Source organism: Vespa velutina, chromosome 13 (assembly GCF_912470025.1).
Source record: "Vespa velutina chromosome 13, iVesVel2.1, whole genome shotgun sequence".
In the NCBI taxonomy this organism is placed as follows: domain Eukaryota; kingdom Metazoa; phylum Arthropoda; class Insecta; order Hymenoptera; family Vespidae; genus Vespa; species Vespa velutina.
Genome location: NC_062200.1, coordinates 5,325,368 through 5,340,223, shown reverse-complemented (window position 1 = coordinate 5,340,223; position 14,856 = coordinate 5,325,368). Strand labels below are relative to the sequence as shown.

The 14,856-nt window shown below is 33.2% G+C and overlaps 1 protein-coding gene across 3 annotated transcripts in view; it reads right to left on the bottom strand.

Annotated features, from left to right (window-relative positions):
• Window positions 1-14,856, bottom strand: part of LOC124953678 (protein sprint-like) — a 149,669-nt gene that overhangs the window by 65,326 nt on the left and 69,487 nt on the right. Inside the window, exon 1 of one of the 3 annotated variants that reach the window (XM_047505425.1) lies at window positions 7,053-7,120. The exons of the other annotated variants lie outside the window; for them this stretch is intronic. Within the exon in view, the coding sequence (XP_047361381.1) occupies window positions 7,053-7,105 (53 nt within the window). The 5' untranslated portion in view covers window positions 7,106-7,120. Of the gene's footprint in view, window positions 1-7,052; window positions 7,121-14,856 lie in introns of those variants that run through there. 3 annotated transcript variants of the gene reach the window in all.

The window sequence follows — 14,856 nt, the reverse complement described above, 5'->3', positions numbered from 1 at the left end:
AAGAATTCTACTTATATATATATATATATATCTCTTTCTCTCATTTTTTTCTTACTAGCAACAAGCGAAGGACAGGTTCTTGCGTTAATGATAGAACTCGTAGATTTTCGCGGAACACGTTTCGTTAGACTTACGACAACAGTTTCTGGCCCTTACAGATAATAATTATTAAAATCATTTATTCCAAATGGAAAATGAATTTATTGATATTTCAAATAAATCATATATATATATATATATATATTTATATATATATTTATATAAATAAATATAAATATTAAAATTTATATAAATATTATTTATATATATATATTTATATAAATATATATATATATATATATATGTATGTTTTAAATTAATAAATAATGTATCAAATTTATATTGTTTTTGTTTTTCTCGTTCTTTTTGTATTTTTCTTTTTTCATTTTTTTTTTCTTTTTTTTTTCTTTTTTTAATAAAATCGTTCACTCGTCGCCTAGCAAATATAGTAATCGCGGCGTATATACTATATCAAAGAGAGAACTCGTTCTATATTCTTTCCTCGCATGTGTCGTTCCCATTATGGTTTGAACGATCCTACGGCTTGAAAACCTTCTCTGCTTTCTTAAGGAATCTTACTTTTGATTCATTCCGACTCCATAGTTATATTTATCTTTTTCCTATTTTTTTTTCAACGCACGCATGTATCTATGTGATCATAGTTATCTCATATTTCTCGCACATAATAATAATTGCTATGACTACTAAGTATGTACCTGTGAAAAGTTTTTGAAAAAATCTTAAATTCTTAGTCGTATCTCAAGATCGAGATAGTGATACGAAAATAAAAAACTAAGAGATCCTTTACACGAGAATAACTTAACATGTCAATATATTTTAAAAATAGAGACGACGTATATAAATACATATGTAGGAAGGCACGTACGACTACTAAGAAAAAGAAAGAAAGAGAGAGAGAGAGAGAGAGAGAGAGAGAGAGCGAATAGATAATTTTTATTAAACGTATACGTGCTCGTTCAAACGTGGTTAATTATTCTACGGTGAATTAGAAATACCGGATTACGAGTTACTTCGGCAATGGCAACGATTCTCTCTATTACGCGGATATCTTACCTATATTCGCGCGCCGAATATAAATGTTTGAGAAAATACAAGTTAATACAAGAAAATACGAGCAACCCCTTACGAAGGTGTGACTTCTATGAGATATTTCTCGCTCTTGCACGCTTCAAACGATGCATGAATATTTCATAAACCCGTAGATGAAGCTAGATACTACCTCTTCGACATTTTAAATGTAAGTATGTGTTTGTGTGTATGTGCGTTTGTTTGAAAAGTGTACGTAAGTGTACATACGAGTGCGCGCGCGAATTTTAATTCTCGTCTATCACTTTTCGCAATCTACCGGCATAAGAAGATCGCTCGATATCTTGATCGATTAATTATATTTCAATGGTACAAGTCACTATAATAAAAGGAAAGAAAAAAAAATTCTTATCCTGATCGGAAGAGATCGATTTTGCGATAAATCAGAACGTAGGGTGATATTTAATAAACGTCCACTTGATTTTTATCTTTTTTTTTTTTTTTCAATTATTATCCCTCATTACGTTTCTAACGGAGAAAATGTGTGTACGATCGAAAGCAATGCTAATTACACAACGCATCTTTTCTCATAATTTATTGCACCTTATAATTGCGACTTTTTCTAACATTTTATTATCTTTCGTTCTTTAACGACGCACTTATCGATTAATAATGATCATTAAATTACAAGAGAAGAAATCGAGATGGCAAGTATATGAGCAATATTATTAATTATCTAGGATATCGTCATTCAACGTTAAAACGTCAAGCAATAGTTTCTCTCGTCTCGAATCGAGTTGTAAAAGAGCAGAAAGGGGAGGAGAGTTTGTTGCTCCGACGTGGTAAGAAAATCACTTCGGGCTCATTAGTCCTTAATGAGATAATATGAGTGAGCTCTTTGAGTCGTAGTAGAACTAGAAGATCGAAATCAAAGCGGCACTTCTTCCTGGTTACCGGTTCGCGGAAAATTAAATTACCGTCCGGTGGATCATCGATAGACGCTTTGTAAATCGTCAAGACCGCGTACTTGCCTAACAGACGAGCAACCGAGTTCATCTTTCATTGAAGATGAACTTGCAAGTCCTTTTTATACATATGAATTTCGCCGGCTCATCGCTCGTAAGTCTGCAATGTATATAATCTCTGTCGACACAACAGACTCGACTAAGAGACTAAGAACACAGGCTCGATACTTCATGAATTTTATATATATATATATATATATATATATATATATATATATATATATATATATATGAAATAAAAAAGAGATAAACCCGATTGATGTAAAGATTAGTGCAACGAACGGTACAACACGTATGAAAAATATTATTTTGATAATCTTTATCACATATATTAAAAAAGGTTTTATTATCGAGTGATAATGAAATATTGTGAAATATTGATGATTAAAGTTTACGTTTAGATGGAATATTATTGCAAAATCTCGGATTAATATTTTAGTCCGGATAATAGTCAAACATTTAAATAAACGATAAACAAGTAAATAAAATTATTTTTACAGTTTAAGTAAATGATAAACAAGTAAATAAAATTATTTTTACAAAATCTTCAAGCATTTTATGAACACATACACACGAATTTATGTTGTATATCTTCGGCCATTTTAGCAATTTCGCGAAGCGTTCCCAAAAGAGAGAGTCTTCTCGGAAGAGACTGAGCGGCACATGTTCACGACAACGTATTCAAAATTTCCGTACGAAATTTTCATCCGACGAGGCTCCTTTCAAGAAGGAAACAGCAAGACGTCCGCGACATAGACGCATCGTTATTTCCTGGGATGGTGCGTCGGAGAAACTGCGTTTGCAATTTCCTCGGCATCGTTCATCCTCCTGGGAAAGTCGTGTGAAAGAGAACGGACGAGAAAAGATAGAGATAGAAAGAAAGAGAAAAAAAAAAGAGAAGAGAGAGAAGGTGCAATGGATTACCCGACAGTAAGAAATGATATACAATCTCCATAAATCGAGACTGAAGTCTCTAAAAAAAAATTCAAACTTCCTTGCATCTTTGTGTTTTCTTATGTCATCGGCGGCACTTTGATAAGCCACCTTGTAATTTCGTAAATACTTCCTCTCTCTTTCTCATTCTCTCTCTCTCTCTCTCTCTATATATATATATATATATATATATATATATATATATATATATTCTTATTCTAGTGAAATGTTCTACCAACTTATATTCCTAATATTCGATCATTTATATTTGTTTTTAAATATTAATTGTTTAACATACTATGTACTATATATTTTATTGCTAATAATGATTTTTATGAAAGAAAAACTTACTTTCTAGAATTTAATTTCAAGATTATTTATTTTTTTGTTGTATTTTCTATTGTACTTTCCGTTGTATAATTTTAACTTGGTCTAGATTAAATTTTTTGTCTGTCTATTTTTTTTTTCTTCCTCTATCTTTTTATTCTTCTCTTTTCATCTCTCTTAATCTGTTTGAAAACGTTTTGAAATATTTCGGTAAGCAAAAGAGGTCACCATACTTTTGTGGTTAGTTTAATATAGAAGAAAAAATGTCAGGAAGTAAATTTATGAGGAACGAAAATACTCATACCGGTAGTTCAAAGATCGCTACATGAAAGGGATTAAGGAGGAAAATACGAAGGGAATGCGGATACAACAATGTCGTGCCTTGAAAACGATGAGAAGAAAACATTCCAAAGAGATATTCTTCATTTTTCACCTCATAACGCCATGCGACAATGACGCTTCTTCGTGGTCATTGTGTTCGCGATATGAGGAAAAACAACCCTCGAGTCTTTATCCTCCCTTTCGAGAGGAAAAGAAAAGAAGGAAAAGAGAGAAAGGAAGAAAGAGAGAGAGAGAGAAAGAGAGATTCTTTTGCGATACTTTTTGCGAAACAAGCGACCTAAACTATTCTTCCAAACATATATCGCGGAGTCTGATTAAAATCCTGCCGCGACCAAACGAAAATGGTTTCGATGAGAAGTGCGAGAGAATCGTGGAGCCAACATCCAAGAGAGGAGGGATATAACACGCGACATCCCCCTGTACCCTCTCTCAAATGTATTGTGACCGCTGACAAAGACGCACACTTCATAGTCAGAGTAAGCCTCAGTAGGAGGTGGCTGTTAAAATTAAAAAAAAAAGAAAGAAAAAAGGGGTCGCCGGCACACGTTCTCTTCCTTTCGAGATTCTCTCTCTCTCTCTCTCTCTCTCTCTCTCTCTCTCTCTCTTTCTGTCTTTCTACTCTCCCATTGTAAAACGCGCAAATCGATTTTCTCGCAGAAGGCCACGCAGCGCTCTCGAGCCGAGTGCTTTTGTAAATGGTGTAAATTGGTGAGAGACAAAGACCGATGGAAATCGTGGCATTTGCTAAGAGGACCCTCATATTCTCCTTTTTCTCTCGCTACCATCTCGCGAAATGCGCGAGAATGAATGCATTTACAATAAAATGAAAAAGAAAGAGAGAGAAAAAAAGGAGATATAGATAGATAGATAGATAGATAGATAGATAGATAGAAATAGAGAGAGAGAGAGAGAGAAAGAGAAAAAAAAATTCACCGACCGTCGAAAAATTTGATGTAACAGTATATTGTATGAGAAATGTTCAAACGATTTTTTTTTTCATGTCTCTTATCGTCATCAAATTTCCCGTGTTTAGTTTCATTTAATGGCTTCAGTTGAAATTGAAACTGGTTCTCGTTGGTTTTCAATTGAGTTACTCTTGTTCATTTTTTTTTATCATCGATAATCATAATAATATATATATATATATATATATATATATATATATATATATATATATATATGTACGTATATTATTCTACATTATATTATCGTGGAAAAAATATGTCGTAATATCAATAAATCTACCTACAAATTTAGCAGCAGCTTTTTCTTTTCATTTTCTTCTGGTGGATATCATGAAAACAATGATTCCGAGAAAATCAGGTTAAACTCGTTCTCTTAGTTAGCTCGTTTATTTCTCGTGTATAGGGGCAAAAAATGAATGACCATTAAAATACTCATCTAGTCTCGAATATTAAAACGCACATTTGTATCTCTCGATCTCATATTTCATTTTTTAAAGAATCGAAACGATGCTTTTTCCACCGTTCAAAAATGAAATTATCCGTTCGAAATCCATCACCCTTCTACTTTTTTTTTTCTTCTCTCTTCAAGCGAACGCTCACGATTTATCGATTTCTCTCCTGCAACGGAAATGCAATAACGATATATTCAAGTTCTTGAAAGGTTGCAAAAAACGAATTGACTAGAAAGAGAAAGTATACATACGCAAGTGAATTAGACAAGGAAAAGACGAATGAAACCAGACGAAGTAGAAATGTATTCGTGCTGACACGCGCGGACATGCACTTTCTATGAGCAAAACGCATGTGCTCATATCACACTCTCTCTCTCTCTCTCTCTCTCTCTTTCTCTCTCTCTCTCTCTCTCTCTCTCTCTCTCTGTTTCTCTCTGTCTCTCTAAGTAACGTAGACGTGTAAACAATGTCGTAGACGGTGCGATCTTCATTCTTGTCTAACCATCGACTTGATTCGATGTATTTCGTATATATATTTAAATATCTTGACTATAAAGTACTGACGGCTCCTTGAACATAAATTTATTAGATATATACTCATACACACACACACACATACATATCGCTTGCAGTTATATCGATTAGAAAATCGAATAAATATTAATATTAAATCTACTGAAAAATTGTTTCTTCTTGTTTCTATAATGTATTATAGCTGACGTAAAAATTTTCAGGTAAATATTGTATCATAACATTAAATTAGTATATCATGACAATGTACCTACTAATTAACGGATAATAAACTAATTAAAAAGCTAATCTGAAAAGTCAAACAAATCATAAAGATACTGTGCTATACTCATAAAAAAATATTAAAATTATTAAGAGACCAAAATAGAAAGTGTGACGATTAAATTCGTAATATTTAAAAGACTGATAAATTTTCTTGGATGAAACAATGTTTTCAATGGAAAAGTTTTATTACTATAATTCAGAGCCAATTTCATTTAAATCAAAATTCTAAAGGAAAGAACAATGCAATCGTAAATACGATTTTGGATAAGAGGAAAAGTAATCCATCGAAAAGATACGGGCATTGTATTTATACGCTTTTAAGGCGAAAGAAAAATAATCAAACAGGATATATCGAGCGTTCGTACGATATTTTTAAATGAGAATACGCTTCAAGTACCTGAGTACTTATTCCGAATATGCGACATCGAACTCGTAAATAAAGCTCGTAGTTTGACGTTGGTAAAAAAAAAAAAAAAAACAAATAAAAAAAAAATAAATAAAAAAAATCCTTTTCTTCGTTTTTTATTTTCTTTTACACATTTTGTTCTTCCTTTGTTTTTTTTTTTCTTCTTCTCTTCCCCTTTCGCCCAACTGAATCCCCTTCTCTTACCCATTATCATACGATTTCGTTTCTTTCACAAAGATCAACGATTGTTTTTTTTCATCATCGAGAGTTAAGGTATTGCATTCGAAACATTGCTCCGAACTACCATAAATCATTCGCTTTACGAACATTTTATGCGCCGTTAAACGAGTACGTAACGAACGCGCACGTACCTCAATACGCTGTAACGAAATCTCACGAGTGATTTTAATAGGTGGTACTTATTTTACAAAGGGGTCGATGAAGGGGGAAGCAGGGGAGTGATAGTGGTTGAGAGCTCACAGATTATGGTTCGTCTAGATTTTGATTGCATTAAGAAACCGCTGCACTTATTTATTTTATTATATTTATCTTTTGTCAACAGAAATACGAGGAAGCCTTTTTTTCTTCTTTTCTTTCTTTCTTCATTATTTTTTTGTTTTGTTCACGATCGAATGAACGTAAATTCTTCAAGTTGGTAATAATCGAAGTTGACAAAATTGAGATAATAAACAGACAGATAGGAAAGAAATGACTTGCTTACCTCTTGTGCTTTTTATCCAATGGATTGATGATCACATCGCATAGAACCAGCATCCTGACATGATTAAATTTCGGTCAAATAACACAATGATATTTACAACGAACATAATAGGAATTCGTAAGAAACGAAATGCGAACGAACCCGTGTTAGATAGTCGTTCGAACGAAACAAACAAGGAAGATGCAGGATTGTTACTAGAGTAGAGGCGAGAAGAAAGAAAGGACGAGAAATAGAAAGGAAGGTGGGTATTAGGCTGGAGTTAAAGTTAATTAGTCGACTAATGGGATTTAAGTAAGCGAGGAACAAATGAGCTTTAGAATTCCTCGAGAACTCGAATGGAGCAACTTGCTTCGTTGAAAGGATACACAGTCACTGCTTGAAAACCGAAAGTCTAAGAAATAAAGAAAAAGAAAGAGAAGGATGGGGAATCTCAAGAAGAACATCAACCACTCGTGAGTGAACAACGCAAGTAAGTACAGTGCACTCTTGAGTGAGTCGAGAGGTACTATCGCGGATCTAACATTAGACAAAAACAGAAATAGACCATAATTTGCAAATCGTAGCCGGTGGAAGCGCGAGGAGAGAGTGAGAGGAGAGAAACGCTAGCTTTGGAAACCGGCCAAAATGACGTCGGGAGATGAGAAAAAGAGAGAGAGAAAGAGAGAGAGACAGACGTCGGTTCAGCGACGCACCCACCATATCCCGGCTTTATCACTGGCTACTATTCGAAAACAGCTTTCGAGGAAAGTACAAATTATTCTTGGTGAATCGAAGAAGAGATGCAATTTTGATTCTGATTCATTCTAAAAGCTACGAGGCAATTGTTTCATTATTAATTTTATAGGCTTATGACAAAAGGATCGTGAAAGAAATAATAAAAATATAATCTACAAATGATACATTGTAATATTTTTACATTGTAAGCGAATGAAGAGAATAGGAAGCATAAAAATTCTCATTTCGATTCAAATCTATGCACCGTTCGTATGCATTTTCGCATATTTTATCAATCTCGATAACACGAGTACACATCGATTCTCTAGATTCGCATCGAAATGCAACTTTTAATTAATCCGTTCCTCAACGAACTATGTATGTATTTATGAATATATGTATGAATGTATATATGTATGTATGTATGTATGTATGTATTTATGATTTAGTATTCATGAGCATATAGTATGCAGAAATCCGAAGTATGCTCGAAGCATATGCATGAAAAAAGAGAGAAATAGAGATAGAGAGAGAGAGAGAGAGAGAGAGAGAGAGAGAGAGAGAGAAAATAGAAAAAGATAAACAATCGAAATAATTCCCATTTTCAAATTTTCGAGCTTTTAATATCCTTCATTTATTTCTCTCTCCCTCTTTCTCTCCCTCCCTCTCTCTCTCTCTCTCTCTTTCTCTCTCTCTCTGTATTTCTCTTTCTGTATTCACACGCAAACACAGAAAATTAGAAAATTCTGCTACGATTATACGACAATGGATTTAACGTCCGGAAGACGAGCCCTTTTGTTGGCATTTTCGTGACAATCCCATCGAGTTCATTCGCTTCATGCACGGTTACCCTGCTTCCAAGCTCTCCCCCAACATTCTTTACCATCTCCAAGAGGTAAGAGAATGAAATGACGTCGTGCAATTAGTACACAGTCGGTAGTACGGGAATTGTGAAATTCACTGGCCGAACGAGATTCAGACGATTAGTCTGGAAAGCCTGTGACCGCTGCAACACAGATGGTGACGACAGCTCTTTCTCTCTTTCTCTCTCTCTCTCTCTCTCTCTCTCTCTCTCTCTCTCTCTCTCTCTCTCTCTCTCTCTCTCTCTCTCTCTCTCTCTCTCTCTTCGCATATGGATGCATGCACTTTGCGAGGGAAATCTCTCTGACGTAGAGGAGGGTGGACGATAGGGTAATTATCATCGATTCGTCGATAAAACTCATTACTGTACGCCTCGGTACGTAAAACTATAATACAATATAATTGCGGTCGATTCGAAATTGGCGCCGTTTATTTAACACGAGAACCTAGTAAAATTTATGCGTCTTCCCGTTGACAACATCGTTAAGAGATCATTTCTCGTATCTAGTGTATCTTTTGACCTAATTTTTGTCAATTTATGTGATGTCATGTTGTCCCTAATTACAGTCCACAGTTAGTGTTATAAACAGATAGATACAGTTCTGTATATAGAAGTAATTAATTTTGTCTTATTAATAAAATCTATCGACTACAATATTAAAAAATGCATTGTCATGTATTGAATTTATTCCACAGTAGTCATATATTGCCGTTATATGATAGTACTTATCCTATTTCTTTTCTCTTTCTCTTTCATTCATAAAGTCGATTATAAAACAAAAAATAAACGTGCACGTAACATTCGAGAATCGAAATGGAGTGATTTATTACTGACTCCTGTCAAATGTATCTCTTTACATCGATTAGACTAGCACTTTCGGTTCGATCATTGAAACGTTATTGAACCGAACGTTAAATGGATTTAGTTCGATTAAAGACACACATGCACGCATGTACGCACGCACGCAACCAATTCTAATTCCTAAATCGGTAATTTGCGTTTAAATCGCCTCTGCTATGTCCGGAACACCTGATATCCTTGCCGAAATTTATTTTATCGGTGTAACTGAGAAAGAAGAAAATAGGACCAGAGGAAAACAAATCACTCCCTTTTAAAACGACGCTGCTAGTCCCTTTTTCTCGTCGACAAGAGAAATAAGGGTAGAAATTCCACGATTGAAAGGCGAAAATAAAGTATCCAATTTGTTTTGATTCGTCGTCTACTTCTTCTCCAGCTCGTTTTCGATCTATTTAACCGAAAAAGAATAAAAAGGTTCGATCGATCATATAGAAAATATATTCCTTTTTTTTTTTTATACGTTCTAAATAAAAATGATTAAAATCTAACGTTATAATGAAATCAATTGTTCACTATTACGAATACGATTAAATTAGATATTAAAATGAAAGTTTTAAAGCGAGCCCTTCACTTTTCTAGAGCATAGTCATCTTCCGAAATCACTTTACTTACTCGATAAATTCTTCGCGTCTTGGCCGAGGCGTAGCAACGAGATTTTTTGGTTCGTTAGTCCTTTTGGTGCCACGGGTGAGAGTAAATTCGATTTACTTTCGGTGAATTTAATTTCTCGCCTGCTAGTGAAGCTGCTATATATTGAGTATATTGAGATACGGTTCTCAAGTTCCCCAGTACTAAAGTAACAGAAAGAGTGAGAAAAATATGCATATATATATATATATATATATATATATATATATATATATATATATATATATATAAATAAATAAATATATATATATTTGTATATATAAATATAGAAAGATATATAAAAGAGAAAAGAAAAGAAATTATTGAAAATCGCGTAGATACTTTACAAAGCTGTAACAAATTTTTCCTTAGTAGAGAAAATTTATTTTATAAATTGGAAATATTCAAAAAATTTCAGTAATGCTAAAATACGTTATTATTTTTTCTTTTTTCGTTTAATTATCCAGCTCGTTGAACGTTAATGAAAGTCAATCTCGAAGCAAGCCACTTTGTGGTTCTCTCGAGAAACAGATGTCTAAACGATATCTTTCTTTACGAGTTCTATAGTAAGACGAGCACTGGTAAATGAATCAATACAAAACTGTACAGCACTTGTCTTTGTTTTTCTTTTATACTTACACAATATATATGTATATATCGACATGTATATTTTTTTTAATTATTTGTTTACGACATTATTATTTAATGAGATGTTTGATTTTTAAAGAATCAATTAATTTTCTCGTTCATTTATTATGTATATGCATATATAAATGATATATATTCTCTATACATAAATATAGAAATATACACATATCTTTTTAATGCATACTAATAAGAAGAAAAAAGCTAGTTGTCGGTTTACGTGTGAACGATGCTTAAGGGAAATAAAGCTCGTTTCCTAGCGGCCAGACCGACGTGCATAATTCAAGGGTGGACCAGTATCGATTGAGTCGCTGAGAGACGAGAGACCGCGTCGTTTTCGACTCGACACTCGTTTTGCAAAACAAAACGAAGGAGAACGAGCTAAAGAGGATGACGTACATATCTACTCTTTCAATATTTACAAGTACTTCTCTATAGAGAGGAACGAGAGCTTAATTAATCATCTGGGAATGAAATTGACATCTTTGTTCATTTCGTTTGACTACGATTGGATAAAGCTTAATGAAAAACGCATTAACATTGCATTACGTTTTGAAATTCATTGTAGGTATGTACAAAAACAAATTGTTAGTAGAATAAAATTATTATTGCGAGCAAATATTTTTCTTTAAAAAATCATCACGAAATTATTGATAATAATTCTAATTGATGAACACTTCTATTTATTTTTATTAATTAATTAATAATAATTATCAATTAATGGTAAATATTTTGTAAAATCATATGAATCGATATAAATAATTAAATATTGTTTATGTCAGAGTTGCATTACTTATATCACGTATTTATATTTTATTATAAATTTTAGTCATTAAATAGCCTACAATTGTTGAATAGTATCTTTTTAACTTTACTACTTATCTAGTCATTTACGTTATTTAACATTTTCATCTTCGATAGTATTCACAATTTATAATATCTGATTATTCTTGAGAAAATTTAGTCGCTTCGTTCCTGATAACCATTTTGGCCCAAAAGAGGATAAGAGATCGTTATGGAAAACCATTGGCAGCATACAATATGTTAATTAATGCATGAATGAACAACCATGAAGTATTAATAAAAATCGATAAAACTCTATAGGATAACTTCGTGTGACAAAGAAAAAAAGGGGAAAAAAGAAAGAAAAAAGAAAAAAGCGGATAGCAACGTATAGGCCCTTCGCTGATATTATTAATATTATTATTATTATCTTCTAAGAAAAAGATGCAACGTTTTATAATCGATGCTGCACGCAAAAAGGGGTGTAGCTATCCTCCCTCTGAGTTTCTCCTCTTTCCCCACCACATCTTTCTCTCCTCATTCTCTTCACAGCACGAGAATCCAAGCAGAATGATAACGCGCGATAACTCATCTTTTACGCTCCGCAATCGCGACCCTTGCCTCGTCCTCGTACTTTTACCTTTTCCTTCACGTAAAATGTACGTATACATGCACACATACATACATGCATACATGTATACATACGTACATGAATATATACATACATACATACATTTCCTCCTCCCTTTTTTCCGTGCCGTTAAAGGAGAAGAAAGGAACGAAAAAGGCTGGGTACAGCAAGAACACGACCGAACGAGAATTCCAACGCAGAAATTTTTGCGCATGCGAGCGTTTTATTCCACGCAACGTGTGCGTGTCTCCTCGTGCTGTAAAAATCGCCCCGGCACTCTTGGATTCGAGAATCTCCGTTGGAGTAAAACGAGGGAGAGAGACTGCGGGACTGAAAAAAAGGGGGAGAACAATATTACTGGAGTTTCTTGCGTTTTGTAGATAAGGAAGTAGGTCGGTAAAGGGGAATAGAGGAAAACGAAAGAAAGGAAATAGGATCGAAGGATTAAGTATCGTCCTCGATGATCATGTCAACAATTGAGCAAAGAAAAAAAGAAGCGATTATTATTTTCTCTTTTTTCTCTATCTTTTCGTTTTTATTTTGAAAGCAATGAAACCGAGCTCCGAGAATCAATATCATTTTATCATGAAACTTCTGACTTACGTTCATTTAGAGATCTATTTCTACAATAATTACGTCTTTCAAGATTCATTGGCTATAGTTATTATTCCACTTTTATTACATCGATAATCATGTTTTTTATGATATTTGATTTATAGCGCTTCTCTCTTTCACATTAATTCCAAGTTATTTAGATGATACATTGAAAGATCATTTAATAATACCTATTTATGATATAAGTAGAAGAAGGAGAGAGAATGAGCATAAAATATTGTATAATAAGAAATGAAAAAAAAAGGAAAAAAAAAAAAAAGAAGAAGGAAGAGATATCTTCATTGGTGTCATCAAGTTTTGATCTTTAACAATATTTTCAATACTCGGAACCCAATGTTATATTGTTTCTCGACGATAGACGAGCAATAAACTGACTGAGTTGTGTGCGCGATAAATGCCGCTAAACAAAAGACACGTTAGACGTAAATAGCGCTGATGCAATAGGAAAGTGCAGTAACCAGCAAGAGAGCATAATGGAAGGAACACAATTTTGTCGTGAGAGAAAAGGTAATGTGCGTGTGCGTATATGTAGTTCTCCAAGAGAGAAGACTATACGTTAGAAAACGTAGAACCTGATCTATTGAGAAAGAGAGAAAGAGAGAAAAAGAGATTCGACTAATATCTACTTTACTCGACACTGTAAGAACTTGAGTACGTTATGTACATACTCGCCAAGATAAACAAGAGTAGTGTGCTTTTAATCCTGATCCATGTACGTATGTACATATTTATGTACGCTTGCTTATACATACATACATACATATATAATATGTTTGTATACGTATAGTTATCCGTAGATAGGTATTGGTGGTCGTTTCGCGTAACTACACCTTCGACTCGCAAAACTTTCGACCCTTCCCCTATCATCCTCTTACAATTTCTAAAGGAACCACGAATTCTCTGCCTCTGACAGCTTTTGAAGTCATCCTGTCTTCCGAAAATTTGTCATACAAACATCTTAATTCTTACTCTGGTTACAAGTCTCCTTATCATCGTAAATAATTATATACTATACTTCCTTTCTCTTGATCATTGGTAACTGAATTATTAAAAGCACACGATAATATATCATGATTCATCTAAAATTCGATTATTTCTACGAAATAGAAATATCTCTATAAAACAAACAAAAAAAAAATATATATATATATATATATATATGTTTATTTCGAAAGAACTGATATAGTGGGGATTGGTAATTATTAAAATTATATCTGAAAGTCATATTTTCTAAATATTGGTTTCATTAATATTTTTTTATCAAACTTGAATTTTTATCTTTACAACAGCTGTAAAGAAGAACAAAACAAATTCAAAAAGCTACGAAATTTCTTTTATTGTGATCATTACGAAAAAAGAAATATTACCTTGAAAATTCATAGATATTATTAACCTATTCATGGTATTTCTTGTTAAAGATATTCAATTGCTAACGATTTTATATCCTAATAATAATATGAATTTTGTATTTAAAATGTATCGTAACTTAATCGATAAACTTTAGAAGGCAAGATTTTTCTCGCAGTAATCGCAATAAGAAAAATTCAGAACGTTTGGAATGATCTTCTTTATAATTTTTGTGTAGATAAAAATATCAAGTTCCATTTAATGAAATATGAGCGGCCCTCATATTTTAGAAAATATTGAGATGAGAGTTCTCGCCCCCGCTATATTAGCATATTCAAGATGAACATATTCTTATTGAAAAAATTTTTCCTATTCTATAGAGTATTATAAATTAAAAAAAAAATTTTTTTTAATATTATATATACTTCTAGGTTCAGGTAGATATATAACGTCTCAACCTGATGTTAAAAGAAGAGTTATAGTCTTTCGAGAAACAATTTGAGAAGATCTAGAAGGGACAATAGTAACAAAAAACAAGCAAAAAAAAAGAAAAACGAAGTATAGGGAAGATCATCATCGGTAGTATTTCGAAATCTATTATCGGCAGAATTAGCGGTGCTTCGGGGCACGTATTTCGGCGACAGACCCTTTGTCTATGGTTAACGATACGGGGTGTCTGGATAAGGGTCTGCGTATCGCGGATTCGTGTACAGTCGCATCCA